This window comes from Colossoma macropomum, unplaced genomic scaffold, assembly GCF_904425465.1.
Source record: "Colossoma macropomum unplaced genomic scaffold, Colossoma_macropomum, whole genome shotgun sequence".
Classification (NCBI taxonomy): domain Eukaryota; kingdom Metazoa; phylum Chordata; class Actinopteri; order Characiformes; family Serrasalmidae; genus Colossoma; species Colossoma macropomum.
The window spans coordinates 29,603,004-29,628,734 of record NW_023494799.1 but is presented as its reverse complement, the minus strand read 5'-3'; the positions used below and the strand labels follow the sequence as shown (position 1 = coordinate 29,628,734).

Sequence of the window (25,731 nt, the reverse complement as noted above, 5' to 3'; positions counted from 1 at the left end):
CTTTGAGAGAGAGGAGAAAATCAAGCTCCGCTCTTGTTTCAGATCTGAAAAATCCACAGGTGTTTCTGTCCATCCTTCCGCTGTGAGAAGGCAACTCAGCACTATGGGTGTAAAAGGATGTGTAGCTGTCAAGAAGCCCTTACTGAGAAAAGGAAATGGAGAAAAAAGAAGAACATTTGCAAGTCAAACAAAGAAGCTGCAATGTACAATGTACTGTCCACCCCAGTGTCCAGATCTCAACATCACTGAATGTGCTTGGCATTTTCTTGGATTATGACAAGCAGAAAATGCAACTTCGAAAGCCTTTAAGGTGTGGAAAAATATCCCCATAGATTTCTTTGCAAAAATGAAAGTAAGTCTCCCAAAATTAATGGAAGCTGTAATAAAGGCACCAAATATTAATAATTTTGATATTACATTTAGTTTGTGGTTGTGGCTCTGCAGAAGGGAGACAGTGCTGTGGTGAACTCTCTCTCTCTCAAATCTGTCTCCAACACAGCCCCTTCTCATCAGTGCTCCAGCAGCCATGAAGCACTCAAGCCGTAATATTTCCAGGGAGATGCAGGTAGGGATGGAGCGAGATTGATAAATTGAGTGAGTGAGAGATGCTCATGTTTACAGAAGAGTCACAGGCACTTCTGCTAATTTACAGCCTCACTCGCTCCTAATCAAGTGTTCGCACTGGGGCCGGGGCTTTGAATGGCTGCACAGAGCATGTGCCCTTTAGGGCTTTACTGTGTTTGTCTGTGTTCCTGCTCCGAATCCACCGAAATTAGCATTTGGAGTGATTGATGTTTTATTGGTGTAATGCTGACTACAGAGGAGGGCTATAATGTATTTCAGCATGTTGCATTAGGCTGCTTTAGATGCTGACAAGAACTTCCAGTGCTGCATATCTGCTGTGACACTGCTGGAGTGATGGATAGAGGGAGGGAGAGAGGAATAGAGGAAGGGAGAGAGAGATAGAGGGAGAGCTGAAGGGTTCAGAGATGCTCCTGAATCCCCCCCCTTCATAACACATACACACTGAGAGACTGATGGAGGAGAATTAATGACTATGACTGTGGGAGAGAGAGATTTTGTGTGTGTAAAACTGAGACAAAGAAGTGAGTGTTTGCCATGTGTACTTGTGAGTGTGTGTGTGTGTGTGTGTGTGTGTGTGTGTGAGAGAGAGAGATTTGTGTGTATAATCTGAAGTGTCACTTTGTATGTAGTTGAGACATAAAGTGACATCAGTCTCTGTGTTTCTGTCTTTCTGTCTCTTTTTTTTTTTGTCGTATTGTCTGTCTCTTTCTCTGTCTCTTTCTCTGTCTCTCTCTCTGTCTCTCTCTCTGTCTGTCTCTCTGTCTGTCTGTCTGTCTATCTGTCTGTCTGTTGTTAGGGATGCACCGATAAGGGAATCAGGGCTCGATGTCGATCTCCGATATTTTTCATGTACATATCTGCCCATACATAAACATTTATAAAATGTATTTCTCTATGGTAACAGACAGTAAATAAATAAAATGGAGCCTTTTTTAGCACAGCAGTCCAGCATCACCTAAGCGTTCTGCTCTTCCGGAGTACAATAAATACTTCATCTAATGTCCGTCACATCTAAACATCTGTCTGATGCCTATCAATGCGTGATTTTGAGTGAAATTAGGGGTGGAAATTTTTTTTTTCCAAATGATAAAATGTGTTATCAAACATTAGTCAGCTAAAATTAGTCATACATCTCTGTGTGTAATAATATAGGGGTGTAATGATGAAACAGTGCTGCTACCGTTATTATATATACAGTATAACTGAAGTGCCCTGTTACATAAAAGACATTATTTCGACATAATGAGGCTGCGGGATCACGCGGGCTCAGGGGGTGGAGCATATTCCGCCCACAATGGCATTACATCCTACAACAGGGCGCGAATTCCATTCGGCCTCGGAACACAAAGTTTTAAAAAACCATTATCAGCTAACATCAGTTTGATTTCAATATCGTCATGCAGTCTGTCTGTCTATCTGTCTGTCTGTCTGTTGCTTGTTCTGCTATCTACTATTTTATCACTATCGTCTATCTCTGTCCATTTATGTGTTTGAAGGTTTTTGTCCCAAAATGCGTTATAGACCACTTTGAATATTTTTTTAGGATACATGTTGTTTGCTTTGAGCTTTACATATACAGTAAATATCGGTGCAGTGTTATGATTTGTACCACTTTTATTAGGGAAATAAAAATGTTTTCCGTTCTATATTATCTTTTCAAAAACTCACTATATCCAAATACACACTATACACACACATGTACAACATTACACAGCATTTTGGAGTGAAACTCGTGCTCTTTGTGTCTATATGCCACTCTCTTTTTCTGGGTGTCTATCTCTGTGCATCTGTACGTGTCTGTACTGTCTTTCTGTTTCTCTACCAATGCATCTCTCTCTCTCTCTCTCACCCTCATCCTCTCTCTCTCTCTGCAGGGCTGACACACTTTGTGTGATAAACCACTGCAGGGTGCTGAGGGGAGCAGATTCATCTCCTAACTCCCCCCACCTTCACACACCCTCACTCTTCATCATCACCCCTCCTCCTCCTCTACCTCTCCCTTCTTTCTTCACCTCCACATCACACCTTCTACATGCTCATCAGAGCTGATTACAGGGAGAGAGAGTGTGTGAAGAAGACAGTGGGAGATCCAGACTCAGTCCTCACTTTCCCTTCTGAATCTGGATATTCTTTATTCTACTATTCTATATCCCACTCTATTCTATATCCCACTCCTAATGCATTTCACTGAGGGCAGTGGCACAATATATCAGCGCTGAACGATATATCATCTGTATTGTTTTTGAAGTTGCGTAACAATATTGATTTTCAGTTTTAGCTTTGAGAGATATCAAAAATGCATTTGCTATGTACCGTGGTATGCAAAAGTTTGAACATCCCTAGTCAAATGACGTTCTGTTGATTTTCTGGGTGAAAAATTGTTAACACATCCTCTACAGAAAACTAATTTAAAAATGACGTTTATCTGCATATTTTAGTGTGCAAAAATGTATTGGAATAAAATAAAATATAAAATGTGCCATTACTTTTGCACGGGTCACCTTTTATGTTTTAAAATATTTTGACAATTATTTTTTTTTCAATATGTTAAATTCAGTAAATAAACAGTAATCGTGTATTAAAATGTGCAGAAGCGTGTTCTCTGTAGAGGATGTGTAACTTATTTTCACTTAGAAAATCAATAAAACATGTATTTTTCACGATGTGAAAATTTGTATCATGTGTAAGTTTCACGATGAACGGAGCAAAAGAAAAGAAAAAAGTCTGGTTCCTTTGGCTTAGAAGGTTTTTTCCTTCTCCTGTAACGTTATCATTTTGGAAATACGATGATTTGTTCCGACAGCAGTGATATATTTGTAAACTATAAAGATATTGAATTGCTATTCCTAACTTCTCTTGAATCACTTTTTTCTCCATGCCTGAAAAATGTAGTCTGGCCTGAAAGTCTTTTAAGGGCGTGTGTGTGTTGCTGTGAGTGAAATAAAGTGATCTTAGTATGTGCTGGATTGTCAGGCTGCTAGAAGAAAGCCCATGGGAAAGTAGACTAGCTCCACTGTTGATTTATTTCTCTCTCTCCCTCTCTCTCTCTCTCTCGCTCTCTCTCCCTCTCCCTCTGACAGTAATGAAAAGACATGTCTTGTGCATTTCCATCTTTTGCGAGTACACAGGGGAGAGAGACGAGTGACGGGGAGGTGAAGGAGGACTAATGTTTCACTTGGGAGGAGAAAGCGGGAGAGGATAAATGTTTTTCGGGGGATAAACAGTCGAGATGAAACTGATTAAAAAAGATGGCCTGTAATGGAATAAGAGCAGGAAGTCTGTAGCTGTGTTTTTCTGATAGGATGTGAAGGCTGCATTAATTCTTGCCTGTGTTTTTAAATGCTTTTACACAGTGGTTTTCTCTGCGCTTCTCTACAGTCTAGCTGCTAATTGCTATGGTGGTGTGTATTTACATTTTACCAGTAGATGCATTGTGTCCAATATGAAGATCGTCCTGGACGGCAGTTTATCTTCTTATATTGGAATGAAAAACTAAATGGAAAAAGCAGTGCTGTCTCTTTGATGACTATACTAACCCAATCATCACATCTCTGAATAGCGCTCAGCCTGTTTGATTCTCCTGCTGAGAGACGTTTGTCCCTTTGTTCAGTAATGCACAGTGACACCTCTACAGGTTATCTGTCTATATGTGTTTTACTGGAGCTCAGAGACGACCTCTGCATCTGTGTGTGGGTGAGTGTGTATGTGAATTAGCAGAAGTGCTATTCTCCGAGTTTGTCTTTGTGCTAGAGACTGAGAGAGGAAAGACAGCACATCTATCTATCTATCTATCTATCTATGTGCATCTCTGTCTGTCTATCTGTATATCTGTGTGCATCTCTGTCTGTCTATCTGTATATCTGTGTGCATCTCATATTTGTATATTCACCTATATCTATTTATCTCTCTCTTTCTCTTTGTCTCTTCATCTATGTCCCTCTCACCCTCCCTCTCTATATATATCTCACTCTCTCTTCTCTCCCTCCTTCCCTCCCTCTCTCTCTCTCTCTCTCTCTCTCTCTCTCTCTCTCTCTCTCGCTTTCTCTGTTTTTTCCTCTCTCTCTCGCTTTCTCTGTTTTTTCCTCCCTCTCTCTCTCTCTCTCGCTCTCCCCCTCTCTTCCCTCTCTCTCTATTTCTTTCTCTCTTTCTCTCACCCCCTCTCTCTTTCCCCCTCTCCCCCTCCTTCCCCCTCTCTCTCTCTCTCCCTCTCTCCTTTCCTCTACATTTCCGTCTCTTTCTGTCTCTCTTTGTGTCTCTCTCTTACTCTCCTGCTCTCTCTATCTCTCTCTTTCTCTCCCCCTCTCTTCCCTCCCTCCTGCCTTCCCTCTCTCTATTTTTTTTTCTCTCTCTCTCTCTCTCTCTCTCTTTGTGTCTCTCTTTGTGTCTCTCTCTGTCTCTCTTTGTGTCTCTCTCTGTCTCTCTTTGTGTCTCTCTTTGTCTCTCTCTCTCTCTCTCTCTCTCTCTCTCTCTCTCTCTCTCTCTCTCTCTCTCTCTCTCGCTCTCTCTCTCTCTCTGGGTTTCAGGTCAGTAGTTAACTCAGGCTGATGTGCTGCCCTTTGTCAGTGTTACAGGAGCTGGCAGGTGAGGAGTGTGTGTGTGTGGAGAGGCTGGAAGGTGTTGATGTGGATTGGAGCAGGAAGAGGACAACGTGGCTGCTTAGCAACCTCAGTATACAACTACTGCCCTCATTTATACCGTGTTTACGCACAGTGACAGTTCAGAGAGTCTACAAGACAGACCACTCATCTCTAAATACTGAGCTTTTTTTTAAAGAGCTTAAGAATAAACAGGTAGTAGATCAAAATGATATCTTGGCACATAAAGGTCTTTCATTTGTGTAAAATAGTAGTTCTCATTATGAGATTGTAATAACATTACAAGAGTATTTACCCTATTTGTGAACAAATAAGTGATATCAGGTGAACTTATTTTACTGCACTTAGGGGAAATAAACATATCTGCCAGTGCAGTAAGATAATTTCACATAATATAAATAAACAAAAATGACTATAAATGGGTTAAATTATCATGTAAGAAGCAATATGTTGAAGCAATATCAGACCACGCTGGACAGTGCTTGCTGGAGACCTGTGGTTAAATCATTATAAACTTACAAAGGCAGTAGCAACATGGAACATGGAAATGAATGTTTGATCGCGCTAGAAAGATGACAATTAATGTTAAATGCTCAAATAAAAATTGACTTGAGTTGTATTAGTGGTTTTAGGCTGTCGTCGCTGAAGCTGCAGGTGTGTGTATGTGTTAGGCACATTGGCGGGGTCACTCTCTGATCCAGCCTGCTCTGCTTGTCCACATGAGGCCATTGTGTGACACCAGACATCAATAATGCACCCAGACCAGAGTGAAAGTGCTGTGTGCGTCTGCTGGTCCAGGGCTTCAATAATTAAACAGACAAGCAGGAGATGTATGAGGCTGTCTGTTCCTTTCTCCTGTTCAAGCACTCCTTTAGAAAGAAGGAATGAGGGCGTCATGGCTGGTGGTCTCTTATAAAGCTGTCACATGCACACCTCCCCCTTGGCCATCTCTTCATGTAATCCTGTTTGAGTGTGAGATGTGACTGTGTGCATTACAATGATGCACTGATGCTGTGTCTGTGTAATGAGCAGTGCAGGATTGAGATGGTAATAAGTTGGTGCACATGCTGCATTTTATTTCTGATTTCGTTATTATATCTTGTGTACCTGCTGATGCTGGTGATTGTCACCAAGGATCACCAGCTTTCTGTTTTTCTTTTTTACCACCTCTCTCATTATGTCTCCATTCACCCTAGTGCTTAAAATATCTGAACCAGACAGCACCTGACTGCTCATGTTTGATTTGGTTGGGTTCAGTAATTTTTCCGGATATGTGTCGGGCTCACAGGGAGTTTAGATTTCACGTTTGGGTCCTCACCATGGCTGGAGTGGGACTTGGTTTCAGACCAGGAATTACATGATGAAGAATAACCCAGGTTAGTAAGTTAAGTTTAGCATTTTTCCTTGCCCACCTGCTCGGATATGTCCTCATCCTCCTTAAGGAGCTATTCATTCTCGCCTTCTTGGTGCCACCTTGGTTTTCTTGCTATTGCTGTCCATCTTTACATGATTCACGTAGGAAAATTGCTGCTAACCTTTGTACAAGAATCAGGCTGTAGCACTGCAAGTGGGAAAAGCTTGTTCAATCTCTGTCAATACGTGATAATTGGCACTATTGTGTCAGGTTCTGGTATAATTTTCTTGTCCTCAGGGCAGTTATGGACTCAAAACTTGATCGTGATGTGGGTCAGGTTGGGTTGAGAATTTTTTTTTTTTTCCCACCCTCTGGTAGGGTTTGGTCCAGACAGGTTGGTCTCAGGCAGAAAGTTTTTGGGCTATTTTCGGATTCGGACCGAATTTTCAGGTCCGATTAGTGCTAAAATTCACCTCTGTCTATCTCTCTCCTCTTTAATTCTGATGTGTGTGTGTGTGTGTGTGTGTGTCTCTCTCTCTCTCTCTCTCTCTCTCTCTCTCTCTCTCTCTCTCTCTCCCTCTCTCTCTCTCTCTCTCTCTCTCTCTCTCTCCCTCTCCCTCCTGCCATCTGTACTCTTTTTCGGGGTGGTGACCTGTTCAGGGTCAGATTTGAAGGAGCTGGCAGAGTTGCCCTGGCCCCCTCCAGTGGGCCAGCTAGAGGAGGAGCCCTCTCTGGGCGAGCAAGGTGACCCCTGTGACCCCTGCTGATCTCTGACCCCTGCTGCCCCCTCTCTATGTCCTGCAAATGTCTCGCTTGCTGAGTCACAATCACAGCATGACTCCTGCAGTTAAAGACTCCTGAATCCCCCTTTCTCCCTGCTTCAGGTCACTTCTCCACTATGCTTCTACACTGTCCCTGTAGTAAACTCCCTGTGCTGCTATGCCTCCTGCTTAAACCCACAAAAACAATATGGATTTAGTCAAGACGTCTTAAAGGGCCCATATTATAGAAAATATTTCGCAGCTTTTAATTAATAAGTACTGTGTAAATATTGTTAGTGTTCCAAATAGTTTTGTTCACTCCCCAGTCCATATGGTCCATCCGTGCGAACTAAGCTGCAAAAACAGCCCAGTTTGATCTCACAACTATGAACAACTTTAGATATGATCTCTCATTCAGCTTACAGCAGTGAAGCAATAGTGAGTGTCGTTACAGCAGATGGGCTGTAGCAGTTATTGAAGTGGAAGAGGAAGAAAAAACAAATGTTGTGTTCCTGACTGAAGCAAATATGTCAGTGCTGCTTCCAAAGGATCCAGACATCCGATTGGCTGAGGTTTATTTTCAACATCCCTGAGAATTTCAATCCAAATTTTAGTTTGTTCTGTACATTTCAGCGCTGGTTTTTGGAAAAAACACAATACAGAGGAGCCAGTGAGCACAGAGGTCTTTTACATATGTCACATTTATCAGGTTGCAGTCCTCGTGGGCCAAAACACTGCCTTATTAAACACACCTGATTCAACTCATCAGCTAATTAGCAAGGCCTTCATGAACTGAATTCAGAATGTTAGATGAGGGTAAATGCTAATCTCCGCAACACTTTGGCCCGGAAGGTCCCCAGTTTAACATGCCTGACATATGTCATATGTGTGACAGCTCATTCAGCCTATAGCAGTTTATGCTGAAGTGGTAAGGAGTGTTGTTACTGCAGACAGTCTATAGGCAATAAGAACAGGCCATTTATTTATATATATATATATATATATATATATATATATATATATATATATATATATATATATATATATATAAAGATTTGGGCCTGTTTAATTCTAAGGGATTTAGAGAGATCAGGAAATGGCCATGTAAAAATAAATTGATTGTTTTTGGTATGTAAAACTACACAGTATTTTAAACTTAAAAATTAAATGCAAAAAATCTAGAATATGGGCCCTTTAACTATTAATATAGTTGCAGTAAAACAAAGTAATTTTGTTCAGTTTATGATGTATGTTCTACTGTTTCCTATAGTGCAGTTTGAGGGTGCGGACTGGGAGCGCTCCTCTCCTCCTCCAGATCGCCTGCGTTCCCCCAGAGCTCCTCTTGTCACAGGCAACATGAAGCTCCGCAAGCCCAGCGAGCCTCACCCCATGCTGGGTGAGCGTGTGGACCCCACCCTGCCCCTGGAGAAACAAGTGTGAGTAACACTACAGTGCTAGATTTTAGCCTGGCTGTCACATTCAGAACAGTATATACTAAAACACTATACTACACAGTCTCAAGTGATGAAAGGTGAAAATGGCAGTGGGGGACTTTTGGGAAATGGCTTGATGATCTCATCTGTTCTGTGCCCTGCAGTACTCTTGGGAAGCCAAACCCAGCATGCTGTGTTTTAGGAGTGTGTGTAAATGATTTATGGGAGTGGTGTGTGTGTATGGTTATGCTATTAGACAGGCCGCTGGAGTGTGTCCGCACTGTAGCGGGCAGTTCGTCAACTGTGGAGGACACATTATTTTCCTCTCACTGAGGGTGTTCACTGGGGTTGCATGATAAATCACATATTTATCATTATTGTGATAATGATAAGAAATATAGCATCAAGGGTTGAAATGAGAAACAGAATAAATTGCCTCATGCACAGCTCCAGAGTGATAAAATTAGACTGGTAAGAATGTAGTGTTACAAGCCCAACAAGTGCTTCTCTGTCCTGGGCTTGAATTGTGCCCACCTGCATGGAGAGCCAGTAACTGAATCATACAGCTAAATAGCCAGTTACAGGATGCATATATGCACAGCTCCAAAAATCTATCCTAGACTACTGGCCTGTAAAAATGTTGTGAGTTGTGTGTGTGAAATCCATAAGCAGTAATGTCTACTGTCACAACAAACCTGCTTCACCATAACGAGCTTTACAAGGAATGAAATATATATGTATTTATTTTTGTAGATTATCCTAGGGTTTCAGTCACGTGATTTTTCTGTTGTGGCCGCCATATTTGGGTCCAACTTTGTGGCTTTGCACGAACACAACTAAAGGTGAAAGATGGATAAAATTACTTTAAAGGACGCTTAAATGGAGAAACATAAACATTTAATATACGACTGAATGTCGTTTGGATCAAAACACTACATTTGTGTTTCGACAGATGGGATTTTGTAAGTTTGCTAGTGCAGTTGGTGCAGAGTTCCCCAGCTCCAGTCCTGCAACCCCTGCACTGCATAATTGTGGTGTCCTTGGTTAAAATACCTTATATTATTAGCTAATTAGTCCCTTCTTGAGCTGAACGAGGTGTGAACAGCAGAGAAAAACACTAAACTATACAGTGCCTGGATTCTGTGGTCTGTGTAGTCTCTCGTCACAGCACAGCAAATTGAAGGCACCACGCAGGGCAGTCACTCCCTGATTCGGTCCTCAAAATGGTAGCGACTGTACAGTGTGACGTCACGCAAAACGAGAATATAGGAAATAAAACTAAACATATTAATTCATTCACTAATTAGAACAGAAAAAATATGTTTGTTTATTTGTTTTTATAGCTTATGTAGAAAAAGCTGTTTAAGGAATTCTGATTGTTTTTCAGCCTTACAGTGCACAGAAATGTGCTTACAGTTCTGATGGACGTAGCTATTAGTATTTCATCTTGTTTTAATTAGCAGAATGGTGAGTGCTGTAATTTAAACTTTGCTTAAAGGAGAGGTTAGTTATCCTGCACATCCAGTCAGATCATAATTTATCACTTCTCATGTTGTCATAGTGATGTCGAACAGTCACGTTTCATGTCCATTTTGTGCAGCCCCAGTGCACACAAACAGGCTAGCAGCCAGTATCTTTCCCTTGTTCAGAGCTCAGAGTCTCTTTGTTTTGCTTTTTAAAGTGTGTGACGCTGTGTGTATTTTCAGGTGGTACCATGGTGCTCTGTCCCGCTCGGATGCTGAGTCCTTGTTGACGTTGTGTAAAGAGTGCAGTTATCTGGTGAGGAATAGTGAGACCAGCCACTCTGAATACTCCCTCTCTCTCAGGTGGGGTACAATGACTGTTGCTTTTTAAATAAAACCCAAACTAAAACACAAAATATATCTTTGCCGTCTTTCAAAGAATATTCGGATTCATATTATGTGCTGTGAAAATGTATCAAAGTATTGTGAGATTATATTTTTGCCATATCGCCAAGAACAGAGGCCTTTTATATATATTATATATAATTATATATATACATATCGCCCATTTAGCCTAGCTCTCTGTAGCTTTGAATTTGACTCTTTAGGAAAGGATTCAGTGCAACATGAAATGCTAAATTTCACTATAGTTCAAGTCAATTCAATTGCTTGTTTGAATATGATTTAGAATTATAAAACAAATACACAAATATAATCCATAGAACTATTTACACAGTAGTGGAATATATTCAATAAAAACAATATATCAAGCTTTTTTGGGGTTGTACTATATATTCTTGTACTAGTATAATTGATTCTAACATTCTAAAATAAATGCTGCTGAATTGCCACCTTCAGACTAATGCATCATAGTGCACTGAAGCTGTTTTACACTCCTGCAAACACAAGTATATTGGCTTGTTTATTCATCCCGCCATCCGGTCTAGGCCTTTTGCCCATCTTTCCTGTTGTGAGTTTTTAGCCTTCTTTCTTGTTTCACTTCTACTTTCTTTTATCCTTTTTTCAGTGGCCAGTTGTGACTATTGGCGCTAGGCCTTCAATTAGACCATAACTGTTAAAGACTCGGTCAAAACATCAGGGATGTCTCTGCGATAATGCTAAATTATGCTAACGCCCCTATGGGATTCTAGAAACTTATTAGTGCTGAGCTAACTGTGATTCACAATAACATTCACAATAAATACATTTTTGGCAGTTTTAGGTTGAACACAGATGTTTGAAGCTTCTGAAACAGGGGAGTCAAACTCAACCACTAAAAGCACCATATTAAAAAAGCTGTGTTTTTTATTTTATTTTACGTAACATTTTGCCATGACCCAAACAGGCCATTGTTTATTAAAAATATGCCAAAACTGCAACAGCAAAAAAAAGGCACTTAATACTTGTTTAAAAATAATTCTAAATAAAAATACATTTTTGTGTAACCGCCCATAGATTGTTGTTGGGGGTCAGAACGCACACCATGCTGCAGTGCATGCTTGGGACTGTAGTGCATATCCAGGTGAAACGTGCTACTAAGAATAGAAAATTAAAATTTTGCGGGCCGAATAGGACTGTGTCATAGGCCTCACTTGACCCACGGGCCTTGTGTTTGGTGCAGGGGCTCTAAAAGACATTCATTGTGTTACTTGAAGCTTGTGACAGACATAATAGCATATGTTTTACCTTGTAGCAGTTTCACAGCGATACTTTGTGTTGAGCTCTGTTATAGATCTGCTGCCTGTTTTCCATTTTTAACAACCCACTGATCAGGCCGCTGCTCGTCTTGACAGTCAGTGATGTATCTAGGACTTCCAGAAGACCTAGAGTGATGTTTTTTTCTCACAAAATTGGTCTCGTCTATCATTGGAAATCAAAACATGATGGATTCCCCTGTCACTTTGTAATTATGCTGATTGTTAATGTAACACATTCAGACTGCTCTTCAGCTCCTGAAGTCCTAACCGATAGGAGGGCTCGCTTAGATATATCTACCATTGCATATCATTGCATAGGAATGAACTACAAATTACATGTATTTTTTTAGTTCCCAGAAATAGGGTGTGGAAGGCCCAGAGGGTTCCATTCTGCCTTTTTTTTCCATCAGCCTAGTTGATTTCATGCTGGTGTTTCTCCAGATAATCTATCCACCCTTGTCAAGGTGCTTATCTGGCCAAATCTCTCTCTCTAATTACTGTCTTGATCCGTGTCCCATTCAGCCTAGTGTCTCTCTCTCTCTCTCTCTCTCTCTCTCTCTCTCTCTCTCTCTCTCTCTCTCTCTCTCTCTCTCTCTCTCTCTCTCTCTCTCTCTCTCTCTGTCTGTCTCTCTGTCTCTTTCTCTCTGTCTGTCTCTCTCTCTCTCTCTCTCAAAGCTGTAATCAGGCAGGTGAATCACTCCTCACTTCACACAAGCCTTCTTGCCCTTGTGCTAATGAATATGAATGGCCTGCTGCAGGCCGCACAGAATCACCCACAATCCGAAGACTTTAAAAATATGCCTGTGCATATTTTGAACAATCACAGATCCTTCCCAAACACAGTGTAAAACCATAAGCCTTCTAAGCGGTCTGTTTACAGGAACCAGTCTGGACTTTGTAATGGAAATGATGGACATGTGCTCTTTCTCCTGTCATGTTAGAGCTGTGAAAGAAACCAGAGCAACGGCAGCTTCGCTACGAAATTGCTTCTGAAACCACAGTGACACGAAGGCTAACTCCACATGAATTACTGGGAAAACATTGTGTCCTTTCACAAAGTCTCTCTTAATTCCATTTTTACCTTAAACATGTGAAAGCACAAGATGGAAAAGCAATTTTCTTAAGTGGAGCATAAAGTACAGCGTGAAAGTGGACTATCAAAAAATTACGTTTCCGTAGGAAAAAAAAATGTCTGTTTTTATGAATAGGTGCTTGTCTGTTCTGACAGGCATTTTCCCTTCTTGTTGCTGTGTTTTGATTCCCTCATACTGTCCCTTAATGACAGACTGTAAGCAGCCAATTAGAGTTCACCTCTCAGCCACTGTTTCTATAATTAGAAATCCAGAGGTGTAAACTGGGCTCTCTTAAAGGGGAGGTGTAGCCTCACTCTCTGAGCTTTCAAACACCAGATCTCTTACTCAGTCCCTTTGTTCTGTTCTTTCATCTTTTGTTTAATTTCCTTTTATTCACAGTCCATATGGTGTTGAAATACCAGTGATTAGAATGCTCCTTTGTTGTCTGATTAGCCATTGTGCTGTCTGTGGAGTCCTGTAGTGTCTCTTGGATCTTTTTAGTTTCAGTGGTCATCAGCGCTGCTCCTGGAGAGCTTCCTGCGCAGCTCGCAGACCACATCAATACGTTTATACAACATGTAATTATGTAGAACATTTCATGAATTTGTAGATTAAGCTGTAATTCTGCATTTGTTCATTCAGAGCTGTTATGTTTCATTCGTTCAGAAAGAATTTATGGTAACTAATTTAGGTAATTGGTACTTCCAGTGGTGTAAATGGATTTTTTACAGGCTCCTGCTTAATTGCCCAGCAAAACCTTGGTGAAAATAACCAGGATTGCTTTATGACTGTGCTGCTCAAGCATTGGACCAACTTTGAAAAGACATTCTGTGTGTCTGTCTCATCTTAACACCTGTGCCATTAGCTTTTTAGCTGTGAGCATCAATATAAAACTGATTTTTGGCATTTATGTCTCCAGACATCTAAAATGTCAGGTGGTGTGACCGTTCTACCATATATATAGATTAAACTATGAAAAATTTGATTTAATCATATAATATTCTAAATAAAATAAGCTTTTAATAATTTTATGTTTGAAACCATTCAAATCATAACATAAAAAATAGTCAAGTGGTGCAACCGCCCTACCACATATATAGATTACGTAAACTAATAAAAAAGATGATAGTAATATAAAATTCTAAATATAAAATGTTGTCATGATTTTATGTTTGAAACCTTTAAAATATACATAACATGCTGAAAAATAGCTGTAAAAGCATGCAGCTCATTGCAAAACGTGTCTGTGAATTCTGCTTATCTCAAATGTTATGCGGCACAACCAACAATGAACTTTTATTTTGACACAAGAGTGGGCAGGGTACCACAAAGACCCCTGGTGAGCTTGAATAAAACATGAATAATTATTTTGTTTGTTTTTGTTGTTGTCACAATGCATATTTGTTACAATAAATTGCGTTCAGTGATAAAGGTTTGTATGGGTGTCCAAGTACAAGGTCTGGTTTATACATGTTTCAGATGCGGTAATAACTTGAAAATATTTTTTAATATCTGGTTGTGCCACCTGACATCTTTGGGTGGTAAAATTGATTCTCTTTTAACATGAATTTATACCATTGCAAAGCTTGGCAACAAATATCAATACATTGAGTAGATTCTTGCATATAAAATCCCTTTAAATAAGATTTTTTGAATTGTTATTTTAAAAGCCTTGTTTTTCATCCACATGCATTTGCATAAAATAAGGAAACATTGGTTAATCTTCTTGAATTCTGTTTGTTAACTTCAAATCTCTCCTCCTGCTCCTCAGAAGCTGCCAGGGGTTCATGCACATGAAGTTCAGCCAGTCGAAGGATGGCAAGTACATCCTGGGCCAGAACAGCCCTCCGTTCAGCACCATCCCTGAAGTCATCCATTACTACACTACACATAAGCTGCCAATCCGAGGAGCTGAGCACTTATCCTTGCTCTTCCCTGTGCTGGTACAGACCCTGTGATTGGCTAGAGCACTGCGGGCCTCGGTGCTATTGGCTAATTCACTGGACAAAGGACTCGGTACCGGTGGTACCAAATGCTGATCTGATCTTTTATCTTGAATTGGAATGTTCAAAGAAAAAGGACGCCTGCTGTACTTTTATGAAATGACTCGCACCCAATTTAATGCTTAATTGACTTGAGTGGTTTGACAGCATCTCAGTGCAGCTCTTGTTAAGATTAGACTCACACAGCAGTATTTGACTGTCCAATAAGCTCTATGTGACCGTCGTTACATTAACCTGTTGCCTAACATTCTTTTATTAATCTCTGCCGTAATGACTCTTGATTAGTTTGTGCTTGTGTTCATTGATGGCCTTGATGTCCCTCGGGACAACTGGAGACTTTTATGGTGGCTGTAAAGGAGCTTTCCACAGGCCGTTTTATGATTACACGGCTAATCAACGTGCCCTTTGATCCACGTGGGACCTTTTCAGATTGCTTTGTCTGGTAGACACGAAGCCAGATGCCACAGCCAGTGTCCTCGCTTGGCTAATTTAGTATATTTCAATGTTTTCTTGGGGTATTTCTGTTCTAAAGTAATCATTTTGGTTAATTAGAATGGCCTTGCATAAGCTTACAACTATATATTTGATCTGTTTTTGTTTTGTTTTTTATAAGCAGTAATGAAGTGGTATTTGAATTATGTTAATCGGTTCCAGAGAGGCTATTGTGATGAGTGTAATCAGGACAAAAAATGATGAAAAATATGTTTCTTTAGCTGCTACATTTAATCTGTTTTTACATATTATGTAATAAAATTTCTGGAGAGAGTATGCTTTGATTATGTCTTCACTGTAGGTGCTTCAGTGAATAAAGCTTGAAGCAGGGGCATAACTGCAGGGCCCCCTCAACTGGGGGCCAGGCACCACTGGATTTCTAACAGCTCAAAAGAAATTTGTGGCTAGTTCTTGTATCCTTGTGCCTTCACTTTCACCTTAAAAGTGACCGCCACAGCTTTCCTTTGATCATGGCATCTTCAATCACCATGGCAATCACCACAGCGATGATTACACAACTGCATGCCACCATTGGTGGTCTAACACAGTTGTAAACAAACTCTACAATTATGTTTACATGCTGGTGTTGAAAAAATATTACCCTGCTTAACTGATCTGACTGATCTGCAGACCGTGGAACCTTAGCTGAGCTGTGTTAGTCCCTGGCGTAAGCAGTTACAGTATTCGCAAAACCCCGAAGAGGTGTCCCACGGCCTTATTGTTGACGTTCCATCAGCGTAATATGTATGAGCAGTCAATGGCAGAGTTTGAAGTCTGAAAAAGTTTGATCACTTTTGGAAACATTCTTTTGAGATTCTGGTCGATGTTAATATTGGCCACATTTTTTTCAGGTGCACTTTCATGCTGCAGTTCTCTACCACGTCCCACAGATGTTCTATTGGATTCAGATCTGGTGACTGGGAAGGTCAATGAAGACTGAACTCTTTGTCATGTTCGTGAAACCAGTTTAAGGCAACGTTTGCTTTGTGACATGGTACATTATCATGCTGGAAGCAGCCATTAGAAGATGGTAAATTGTGGCCATGAAGAGATTCACATGGTCAGCAAGAATACTCAAACAGGCTGTGGCATACAAGTGCTGATTGATTGGTATTAATGGGCCCAAAAGATGGCAAGAAAACATTCCCCACACCATTACATCACCTCCACCAGTCTGGACTGTTACAACAAGGCAGGCTGAGTCTGTGGATTGGCACCGAATTCTGACCCTATCATCTGTGTGCCTCGGCAGAAAATGAGATTCCATTCTTCAACTGTCCAGTTTTATTGAGCCTGTGCAGCCTCAGTTTTCTGTTCTTGGGTGATAGAAGTGGAACCGGACATGGTCTTCTCCTGTTGTAGCCCGTCCACCTCAAGGTTTGATGTGTTGTGCATTGTGAGATGCCTTTCTTCCCACCAAAAAAACAGAGTGGTTATCTGAGTTGCAGTAGCCTTCCTGTCATCTCAAACCAGTCTGGCTATTCTCCATTGACCTCTCTCATCAACACACTGTTTCAATGACGTATCGCTCACTGGATGCAACTCTAGAGACGTGTTAGACTTCAACTTAAGTTGCATGATCCCAGCTAATATTCTGGCATTAACTACATTTGTTATCTAGCTAAAGAATGAGCTAGAATTCACAGAAAATGTCACAGAAAATGCAGCTCTTTATCAAAAGTAGCAATGCTAAACTTGCAGCAGATGGAGGGGGTTGTGGCCAGGCAGTGCAGTGCTGATATAGCCACACCCCCTCTAAGCTGAATCACTGCAGATGAACTCTGATTAGTTAATCAAGTTTCTGGAATAAACCGTTCAGTATGTGTGGAATTCCACTGCAGAATTTCATGATTTTTGAAAATCACCAGTCAACCATTCCCAAGACATTTACACCCATTTCCATAAAATGGAGGACTCAATTAGTCTTTACTCACTGTTGTTCTCTGTCAGCAGTTTTAGTAATGAAGCAGATAAATGTGATGTCAACAATCATGTTTAAAATGCTCTTTTTCCATTTAGTTAAGGTGGCTACAATAAAGTAGGCCAGCTGGCTAGTCGGTGGTTGTCAACCTTACTATAGCCACGTCTCTGGGACATAATGCATCTAGCAGGCCCCCTCCTCAGCTATGCCACTGAATTGAGGTTGATTAGAATGACTGGGTCATTAATGAATGGCTCCAACTTGTAATGCACACACTTTTCATGACGTCCAATCTTTTCACATTCATTATATTTCAGATGTTCACAGACACATTAAACACACTGCAGGGGACAGCGGATAGACAGCATTGTGAGAGTGGACATGTCCATGCTCTTCCCATTACAGCCCACGCTTACTCTTCCTCCTTCATTAACCACCTGTGTGTGTGTGTGTGTGTGTGTGTGTGTGTGTGTGTGTGTGTGTGTGTGTCGCCTTATTATTTTGCTATTGCAGGAGTGAAGCAGGCTGAGATTGCTTTTATTACGCTGCCAAATGAAACGGCAGAGACTGATTACTGGTGTGACGGAGAGAAGAGAGAGCAACTCACATCACTCCTCCACCTCCAGACTGCGTTCTGAGGGAGCTGTGTGTGTGTGTGTGTGTGTGTGTTAGAATGAGTGATGAGCAGCCCTGGTTTCAATGGGAACATTTATGCAGGTGAACTGATTTTTTTTTTGTTTTTTTTTTGTTTTTTTGCTTAAATACATTTTTCATGGAGTGATGTTTGTCCTTGTGTGCTCTGTGTGAGTGTGTTTGTCCTTGTGTGCTCTGTATGCATGTGTGTTGGTAGAGATGTGTATTGGCCTGTCAATCATAATTTGGGCCATGTGTGTGCAGCAATATATAAATATATAAATCAGCTGTTGCTAATTTATTGAATGCACTGTGAGAAAATGACACCTGCGATCTGTGTGGAGCCAGGAGCAGATTCACCCTGGAGGGACACACACACACTCAGGTTTGTTTTTATACCTCGTCAGGACAGGGGGGCATATATACTGGGAGTGCACACAGGAGTAGACAGGGAAAAAATTGCCCTGGTCAATGAATCTTGTTGACAAAATTAAGAATTTGTTGTCAGAATCGTGGAAACATGCTTGTTGTAAATACACTGTATTTGCTTTAAGACTCTGTTGACCAGTTGTGTATCAGATATTTCTCAGTGGATGTCATAAAATGTGCTACAACTAAATCGAGAAAAAACTGAAACACTGATCCTTGGTGCTAAAATTCAGAGAAAGATGCTTTATGAGAAACTAGGCGTCACATTATTTTCAATTAGAAAATCAACAAAGCATGTCATTTGACTGGGGGAGTTCAAACTTTTACATACGACTGTACATCGGGTGCACCTACCGTATAGGTGCTGTTACTGACTGTAGTCCATCTGTGGCCACACACCGTTAGTTCTGTAGGTCAGACCTGTTTTTCTCACATTTTTGTGCTGAAAATGAATGAAAACTTTCACTTCCAGATCACAGGGATTGGAAGGAAACAAAACACATGCATGAACACAGAGCAGCAGCCATCATCCATCAAGCAGAGACACAGGCGTCCTTCAGCAAGAGTTTTTTCACTTGACAGTGGGCTGTATGGACTGACCATTCCCCACAGCTGTTCACAACACACATATACACACATATACGCCTGTATGAATGGCAGAACGTGGGCCAAAGAATTTGCACTCAACTGTCACAATTACTATTGTAATTTTAAAAATGTAAAAAAAAAATTCACTTCAAAATCAACAAAATGTGTGATTTGGCCTGGGTGCTCAAACTTGTGCATACAGATTTATGTTAATGTTATGCATTTATTATCTTAGTATCACAATTATTATTGAATGATCAAAGCAATATAAATAAATGCTATTTGACCTTCGTCTTTACTTGCTAATTTGAATGTACCCAGTCAGGCTGCTCAATGCAAACAGTAACAAACGACCATAGGATTCTGGGAGCAGATTAAATGCACCGCATCATCCTGATAACCGTGTAGATGCAACATTTTGTGTATTAGCTAGTGGTGGTGGCACTGTTGCCATGTACACTGCAGACTTCAGCACACTGGCCCATTAAATACATCTTATTCAGCTCATCAGCTAATTAGCAAGGCCTTCATGAACTGAATTCAGAGTGCTAGATGAGGGTAAACGCTAATCTCTGCAGCGCTTTGGCCCAGAAGGTCCCCAGTTTGACATGCCTGACCTACACTGATGTACCTGATACAGTTACCAGCCAAACATCTGTTAACCTACTATTGGTGTCACTGCTGTACTGATGATGGTCCACCACCCAAGGAATATCTGGTCAGCAGTGGTCCATTGGTGATCTCTTTCCATAGATGGATGGAGAAAAAGGGTGCTAATACATTATGCAGTAACAGATGGGCTACAGTCAGTGATTGTGAGACTCACGAAAACAAGAGATGTAGCTGATAGATGGATGTTACTTAGTGTAGGTACAAGGTCATGGTACATAAACTGGCATCTCAGTATATAAATGCTCATACAGACATGCACGTATTGGCACATGTGCCACATGCATATATCCTTTTGCCCCAGACTGATGTGCTAATCTCTCAGGCATGCCACAGAAACACATACAGTATGAGAACAGCGCTGACTGGACAGGTGTGTCTGCTAGCCTGTAACCAGAGATAGTCCACAGCTGCCACAGCTGAAAAGAGTCGGGTTCGGGTATGTATGTGTTGGGAGGGGGTCTCATTACACACTAAAGCCGCCTGCTTGTCATTCACTCAGAGAAAGCCCCCTACCGTATCACCAGATATCGAACAATGAATACAATGCTAATCTGTCCCGTAATTAGGCTCTTTACTTGTCATGGAGTAATTACGCTGTCCAATTTCTCGGCTACATTTCTCAGCTTCAGATAAAAACCGGCACGTGACCCACCAGGCCTCACGTGAGACAAAGCACGCGTTCACTCACATTTCTCAGAGCTCTCAGATACTATCAGACTGTGTTGTTCAGCAGACAGTGCTGCAAGGCTGGCATGGCCTTCTGTCTTATTGGAGAGATAGTATGGCACATTCTCGTCCTCGTCAACTCCTAATGCTGAAAAATATTCACACCATCAAATCTTAGCTAAGCTACGGGTTATTTGCATGGTCATCGCCAACTGGTAAAAATGTATTGTGACTAATATTTATATCGTTCATGATATGAAGATGTAGTAGTAGACTTACACTATATGGCCAAAAGGATGTGGACAATTATTGAGTTTAGGTGTTTAAGCCACACCCATTGGTAAAGTTCTGCCCTGCAAGATCTGCCCTGGTCAACTGTAAGTTCTATTATTGTGAAATTGAAGTGTCTAGAAGTAACAACAGCTCAGCCACAAAGCAGTTAGACCACTCAAACTCACAGAGCAGGGCCACCAAGCTGAAGCACCTATCCTCTATTGCACTGCTCACTACAGAGCTCCAAACTGCCTCTGGAAGCAACATCATCACACAAACTGTGCACTGGGAGTTTCACGAAATTGGTTTCTGTGGCCAAGCAGCTGCACATAAGCCTAAGATCACTACACACAATGCCAAGCATCAGCTGGAGTGGTGTAAAGCATGCTGCCACTGGACTCTAGAACAGTGCAAATGTCTTGTCTGAAATGACGAATCATGCTTCACTATCTGGCAATCTGATGGACAAGTCTGGTTTTGGCAGATAGCAGGAAAAGAGGAATGCATAGTGTCAACAGTAAAGTTTGGTGGAGGAGGGATAATGGGCTGGGGCTGTTCAGTGTTTGGGCTGCTTCCAGTGAAGGGTGATGTTAACGCTACAGAATACAAAGACATTTTGGACAATTATATGCTTCCAACTTTGTGGCAGCAGTTTGGGGAAGGCCCTTTCCTGTTCCTGCGTGACTCTGCCCCTGTGCACTAAGCGAGGTCCATAAAGACATGGTTTGTCGGGTTTGGTGTGGAGGAACTCCAGTGGCCTGCACAGAACCCTGACCTCAACCACGCTGAGCACCTTCGCGATGATTTGGAACGTTGAATGTGAGTCAGGTCTTCTCATTCAACATCAGTGTCTGACCTCACAAATGCTTTTTGGACTAAATGCGGAAAAATTCCCACAGACACGCTCCAAAGTCTTATGGAAAGCCTTTCCAGGAAAGTGGAGGCTGTCAGAGCCACAAAGGGCCGCCAAATATATATTAATGCCCCTGGTTTCGATTGAGATGTCCAACAAGCTCAAATAGGTGTGATTGTTTTAATCTAATTCTAAACTTACTATTTGGAGTGATATTTTAGCCTGAAAGATTTCAGTAGTCACTAATAAGAATTAAAAATAACAATGGCTAATTCCAGTTCATTTGTATTTATTACATGTGCTAATTCCATTTTTTACCAAATTTGACAGGTTGAAATCGTAGTTTTATACTCCAGTTGATTTCTTACTAGTGAAAATGAAACTTCTATGGGCAAATTCAGTTGTTTCATGTAAGAACAGAACTAATTTCTAGCACTTCCTACATTTTGACGGCTCCTCTGATTAAAATGAATTGGGAAAAGTCATTATTTCTTACCAGAACTCAACTGAAATCCTACATGCTGCAATATCATTCCTACTGGTAAGAACTGAATTTAGTTTTTACGTCTGAAAGTTCATGTTTTAACAGTTTTACTTATTCGAATAGAATTTCTGATATCAAAAAAACGATGTAAAAGCTAAAACACCTTTCTATACCCTGCATGGAGAGTTCACCAGAGAATTACATGCCGGTCAGCACTCATAAACTCGGGTAATGTGGCACTTGGCTGAGTTTACCATGTGGGTTTATGACCTTGTGAACTCTTCCAGTGCAATTTTCTTGTGGTGAATTCTGAAATTCATGAGTTTACCAGAACCTTTCGAACGCACCATTAGGCCATCTGTCCATCCTGATGTTTGACCTCTGACCTCTTAACATCCACTCCCCTGTGAACAGTTGGCTGAGATAAAGACCTGCTCCTGCACAGCTTATCTGTGCTCAGATCCTGCTCTGTTTGTATTACCTCAATCCCGTTGTTCAAATGCTTCAGTGAGAATGCTGATCTGGGATCAGATGTGTCATTCAGCACAGTATAAAAGGTAGTCCCGCTAAAAAATTATATATATATATATATATATATATATATATATATATATCATAAAATCTGTAGTATGCGTCTGATGAATCTGTAAATAAAAAACTTGTAAAACTATTTTGAGTTTATATAGGAGATATTGTTTTCTGTCTTTTGGAAGGCTTAGCTGTAGTTGCGAACTGTGACTATTAGACCTTCAGTTTGGGTTAACCACTAGGAGAGCTTGCTAGACTGTCTATCCAGATCCTGATCGGATGACATTTCTTTGGGTGCTTGACCCTTTTGTTTCCAACCAAAACATATAAAAGTAAGAGAATTACTGCTGCGACACTTGTGGAGTTAAAAACAACAAGCATGATGATCAAATTAAATTAAAATGAATTAAAAATTACAGATATGTCATTTAATTTTTCAATGGCACAGAATTCATTAGGCCTTCTCTGAAGGCCTAGAAGGGCCTGAGGGTTGTAACACTTTGTTATAATCTTGTTGCACGGAGGCTGTGCTGTGTCCTGGCTAGCTCTTACTGTGAGATTGATTAAATTTATCATAGCAGTGCTGTGTTATAGCTGTTTACAGGGGATTATTAAAATAATAGAGCTGTGAATACTGTGACTTACATACAACTCAGTAAATGAAAACTATATATGAACACAAAATTACTTTCATAGTCTTCATCCCAAGAAATATCTGTCCAATTGCTGTCAGTATTTGCAGATGAGATTACTTTGATCCATTGGGAATACGAGAAGGTGACCAAAAGCACATACTACTTTAAGCTGCTTAACTACATCAAGTATCCATGTTACATTCTACCCTGTGCTACAGGTTGTATTCTGTCACTTACACATTTAAATCAGGTACATTTGGTGCAGAGCTACTTTTATTGTGGATTAGACCTCTAGATCTACTTACTCATAAAAGCCTGATAAATACAGACCTTTAATACAAGTGAACATCAAGTGAATCCATTCTTTTTTGGTCTCAGAGCAATCCTTCAAAGAGAAAAGCACTAAAACTGGCACAAGACCAGAGAAAGCCCACCGTAACCTCCATCTAGAGAAGAATAATTGAGATCATCTGGACTCCAGCCCTGGATTCCCTCCCCCTCATCTCACACACACACACACACACACCTATAAAAACACACTCACACTCCCCCCCCCCACCCCCCCACCCCCCCGAGTCCCCTGTCAGCTTCTCGAAAGTGGCCTCCTGCTCTGCTAATGGGAGGACTCCATTCATTGCTGTTGCACTGCCGTAGCCTGAGCTCCAGCTACAGATGGAGCTATTGTCCCTCCGAGCTCCAGGCCAGCCAAGGTGCCACACTGCCGCATTCAGCCACTCACACTCCCCTCTGATCCGACATGCACTCCGACAAATGAATATCCCCCGTGAAGGAGAGCACAATAGCCCAGCGGCTGGGCCTTTGATCCATTGTAGCACTGAGGCTATTCACTAAAGGAGCGTGCTGCATGAGGTAAGAGCATAACACCTCCATTTAAAGGATTAATCTCCCTTTTACCCATATCCCTTTAGCAGTGCTGGCTAGTGAATTCATGTCACGTGCTATGCTACATTTCTGTGTTTTGTGGGTTGTCATGTCATTCATTCAACAGTATTTTTCATCATAGGGGTCATCCTCTATTTCAAATAGTTCAATAGCCATGTTTAAAACATCAAATATTAAATGATATGCAGATCAGCTTTAATCTAACATTATTCGTTCTTATATTTAAGAACCATGAGAAGTCTGAACTCCACTAGAGGAAAGCAAAGAGGCTGCATGTTTCATTTTGGTGCGAGTTTCTTATGTGTTTAATACAAAGAAGCACCCGTAGAAAGACTACTGCAGCCAGCTAAAGGCTACCACACACTGGTCAAGGGTCTCTGGTGCTTGGTAGCAGATAATATAGAGCACAGCTATAAAACATAGGATGTGTCAGAGAAAAGTGCCAATAAACATCAAGCTCATCTTACACTCACTGATTTGATGGAAAAGTTTTTCACATTGGTATCAGCTACTAGACGGCACGAGGGTGCAGTGGGTAGTGCTGCTGCCTCTACAGCAAGAAGGGCCTGGCTGGGTGATCAGGGCCCTTTCTGTGAGGATTTTGCATGTTATCCTCATCTCTGCGCGGGTTTCCTCCCACAGTCCAAAGACATGCAGTCAGGCCAGTTGATGACAGATCAACAGAAATGCCTTCTGCCCAATGACTGCTGGGAAAGGCTCCAGCAGCCACCCCCCCAACTCAGAAGCATGAGCGGCTTAGATAATCTGTGTGGTATCAGCTAACTAACATTTCAAACTTGCTGTTTTCTAGCTGAAATGTCTGAGGCAACGAGGCCAGTAACGTTAGCTGAGGTGCAGCAGATGCTTAGCATTTGTCTGTTTGTCTTAAAGATTTTAGACTGACCCCATTCTCTGAATACGTTTCAAGTAACACTACGAATTTGTGCTCTGGGCCTGAAAGCATCACTGTCCCTGGTGGCATCTGGTGTGCAGTGGCCTGTAACATTTCATTTAGTAGTCTTACATATATCCTATTTATTTTTCAAATAATGCCTTACAAATTTGAATAAACGCCCTTCCTAACTCTACATTTCTGTTTTTTCCCACCATAAGTCTACTGACAGCATTGTTTCTCTGTCAGGGATTAAGTCTAGTCCTGGACTACATTTTCTATTCAATGGAGAACCTCCACTCAGAGTGCCGTGTAGTCCAAGACTACGTTTAGTATCTAAAAAACTCATCATGTTTCATGCACAAAAACAATCAACAGCAAATAATTTTCACACAGCTCCTCTGTGGAATTAAACAGGCTGTTTTAGTTACTGTGCCTTTAAGAGTTATAAATGTACTTGAAGTCTTTTCTAGTTGCCTCTGCTACAGACTCCCTGCAGTAACAACACTCCTTATCACAACGTGAATGGGCAGGGCTGAACTGTTGTAGGTTGAATGCGCGTTAATATGGAAATGTGTTCATGGCTGTGACATCACAACCATGATGAGTTCGAAACAGACTGCTGTTTGCAGCTTAGTTTCCATCTATGGACTGGAGTGAACCGTATGTTTTGAAATCTTTACAAAGGATAGCACTCAATGATTTTTCCATACATGGCCCCTTTAATAATAATGGCAGGTCTTTAAGTATAGTGGAGTCATTTGATGAAAAATTAATGACTGCTGTTATTAAGCTGAA

General features: G+C 41.1%; 1 protein-coding gene across 3 annotated transcripts in view; it reads left to right on the top strand.

Annotated features, from left to right (window-relative positions):
* shdb (Src homology 2 domain containing transforming protein D, b) overlaps nucleotides 1-15,732 on the top strand; it is a 31,661-nt gene extending 15,929 nt beyond the window's left edge. For 2 of the 3 annotated variants that reach the window (XM_036586961.1, XM_036586960.1), the window contains exons 5-7: nucleotides 8,566-8,731; nucleotides 10,435-10,554; nucleotides 14,733-15,732. In XM_036586961.1, the coding sequence (XP_036442854.1) occupies nucleotides 8,566-8,731; nucleotides 10,435-10,554; nucleotides 14,733-14,919 (473 nt within the window). In that variant the 3' untranslated portion in view covers nucleotides 14,920-15,732. Of the gene's footprint in view, nucleotides 1-7,194; nucleotides 7,279-8,565; nucleotides 8,732-10,434; nucleotides 10,555-14,732 lie in introns of all 3 variants that reach the window. The other variant, XM_036586959.1, reaches the window with a different exon arrangement.
* The last annotated feature ends 9,999 nt before the right edge of the window (nucleotides 15,733-25,731 follow it).